Below are 2506 nucleotides of genomic sequence, written 5' to 3'. Positions count from 1 at the left end.
TTGCCGACCTACGGTTCATAGTCTGAACAATGGTAATGCTGTATCCGGGTATGCAGCTTTATGCGCGAGACGAGGACCCGGTATGGGCTATATAAGGAGGTGCCGTTGGTGAGGAGACGTCATATCATCGTCGGATTATCAGCGGGTCGTTTCGCTGTTGCCGTCCTTGCCCATCGTCGAATATGCAGGTTGCTGCGGTGTCCATGCTTGTCTTCCTGTCGGTTACCGGAAATTCTCAAGGTGAGTTGCGATTTTTCTTTTTTTTTTATTCTCGAGTGCATCTAGAACCTGGTAACATGATGTTTTATTTCGTTCTTTCCATCTGAGTGGCGCACTTCTAAAGTGCATCAAGAGTTGCGTTTGCTCCAAGATTTGGGCGTATTAAACGTGTAATTCTCACGAATGCTGGTTAGGTTCCCACCGTAAAAACAGAGGAAAAGAGTACTTGCTGCAGTTTTTTTTAGGCGACTGAAGATAAACGTTTTATGAAAGATACGTCTGTCTTATAATGCGAGCGAGGAAATGGTGCTTGCTAACAGCCGTCCTAGGGAACCGCGATGGTCGCCCTGTCCTTCTACTTGTAGAAGTCTAAAACACCTAAAGTAGTGATTGCCGTTTTACTGAGGACGGTGCAAGTTTGAAGCCATAGTGTTCATAAAATCATCATCGCCTAAGTTCGACGGGCTGACGTTACTCTAATTTCCGAAGGTGAAAGCAGACTAGTAAGACGAAAGGACTCCGATAATACTAAAACATTTTAATGTCCGTGTGGTCAGTTGTAGTTACTCCCATCTAAAGTAAAAATTACATACTCCCCCTCCGGAATTTTCAACCACTTTGAAAGAAGTTGTAGACGCCCATGCTTAGTGCAAATCGTTTCTCAAGTGTTTTCTACATACTTGACTACCTTCCTTTTCCTTATGTCTGCGTAGGTGTATTTCATGTTATTAGCTTTCAACGGTGTCAGTTAACAACGAAACATCCTGTCCCCTGGAACCAGTCTAACGCCGTCTGTCATCTTCGACTTTCCAGCTTACAGCCTCAACCTGTCGGAAGAATCCAGCAGCGAGGTCTCCGTGGCTCGGAACCTCCCGGTGGCCATCCTCCCTCTGGCTCTGGCCCTCGTCGGTCCTCTGGTGGCGGTGTTCTTTGGCAGCCTAAAGCCCGTGCTCCTGACCCTCGGCCTCGTGTACCTCCTCCTGTTCGTCCTCACTTTCGTACCCACGCTGGGCGCCATGGTACAGACCGGCTTCCGCGCTTTCGGCGACACCCTGGCGGCCGCCATACCTCCGACCATCGGTGAAGACCTGCTCAAAGCCACCGGACTCGATGCCGAAGAATGCCGTACCAGGGCAGTCTGTGAGATCACCGAAGACGCTGTCCAGCGGTACCCTACCGTTGCGGCCATGTTGAGGTCGTTGAGTGGGGCTGTCAGGGCTCAAGATGGCTCCAAATTCGTGCTCAAGGGACTGTTGGGTGGCCTCTCTGGGCTTGGGTGCGAGTCACTTTACGCTGTCTGCAAGCGGTCTCCTTTTGAAAGGGTTCTGAAAGCTCTGTCCGAACCAGCCGTTTGAGTGTCAGCCTTCCGTCTTTTTGTTGTTGTTGTTAATAAATTCTGGTAAATACAGCACATATTTTACGTGTCGCTTGGCTAGGGAGCCTCAGTTGGCTTCTTCTTAGGCAGTACACATCTATAGACCTTTTTACCTTCCTCCGCATGGGCGCTGCCATCTTGGAATCACGTGACGCGGCAGCGATCAGATTGCTTCAACTTGATGTTCCGCTCTCCCCTCCGCGGAGGGGAGAGCGGTATTCGTGTTTTTCGTCGCATTGCACCGCCTTACTTCGGAAACTGTAGTCCGATACGCCTATTCGACGATCAAGACATCACGAGGGTTCAAAGGTCCTTATGACAACTGAGGTTTGTTCTTAATAGTGGCGGAGCATTTTCAGTAAGAAGCGCGTATATTCATATCGCGCAATTTTATCGGAAGGAGCGCAAGTAGACTATCTGCATTTCCTGAAAGTATCGTTCTTTGTATTCATAATATATCGAAAACAGTTTTTTTTTTTTTTTATGTGAGGAAACTCGCGGAGGAGATAGAAAATTAACAAAAGTTATCGCGGGTTTTGTTGATCAGGTGAATTTCTGTCGGCCGTTCTTGAGCGATGTCCGATGATCATCAGCGCATCTGAACCATGTCTGTTTTGTATAATCTTCTTCGTGGAAGGTTATACAGAACTCGCGGACTTTCAGAAAGGTCAAGGTTGTACAAAGGGGTAGAGTTGTCACGTTGGATGATTGTTCAAGCTCCCATTCTGTTCACTTTCGAATTAGGAAGAAATGTGCACCGACTAGGTGCTTTTGGCGTTACGCCACGTAGACGCCTCTTTCAACAAAAAAGCGCTTATTTGTAGCGTTTTTTTGTTGATCTTTGTTATGCGTAGACGCATCTACGCACGGAAAAGTTCATATACTTTCATTAATTTATATGGGATTTAATCA

General features: G+C 47.4%; 1 protein-coding gene across 1 annotated transcript; it reads left to right on the top strand.

The window, feature by feature from the left end:
• The first annotated feature begins 200 nt into the window (after positions 1 to 200).
• LOC8036166 lies at positions 201 to 1721 on the top strand. Its single transcript, XM_029995045.2, has 2 exons — positions 201 to 240; positions 1033 to 1721. Exons 1-2 carry the CDS (start codon positions 204 to 206, stop codon positions 1572 to 1574), a joined length of 579 nt encoding a protein of 192 aa, XP_029850905.2. The 5' UTR covers positions 201 to 203; the 3' UTR covers positions 1575 to 1721.
• Positions 1722 to 2506: the final 785 nt, after the last annotated feature.

The sequence above is a fragment of the Ixodes scapularis genome, unplaced genomic scaffold (assembly GCF_016920785.2).
Source record: "Ixodes scapularis isolate PalLabHiFi unplaced genomic scaffold, ASM1692078v2 PGA_scaffold8__174_contigs__length_109621045, whole genome shotgun sequence".
NCBI lineage: Eukaryota > Metazoa > Arthropoda > Arachnida > Ixodida > Ixodidae > Ixodes > Ixodes scapularis.
This window is presented reverse-complemented; position numbering and strand designations above follow the sequence as displayed.

What these genes read in the sequence shown, in the direction of transcription:
- LOC8036166 (XM_029995045.2), top strand. Translation starts at nt 204, where the DNA reads ATGCTTGTCTTCCTGTCGGTTACCGGAAATTCTCAAG. An exon ending in GGTTACCGGAAATTCTCAAG is followed by an intron (nt 241 to 1,032) that starts GTGAGTTGCGAT and finishes TCGACTTTCCAG; the next exon opens with CTTACAGCCTCAACCTGTCG.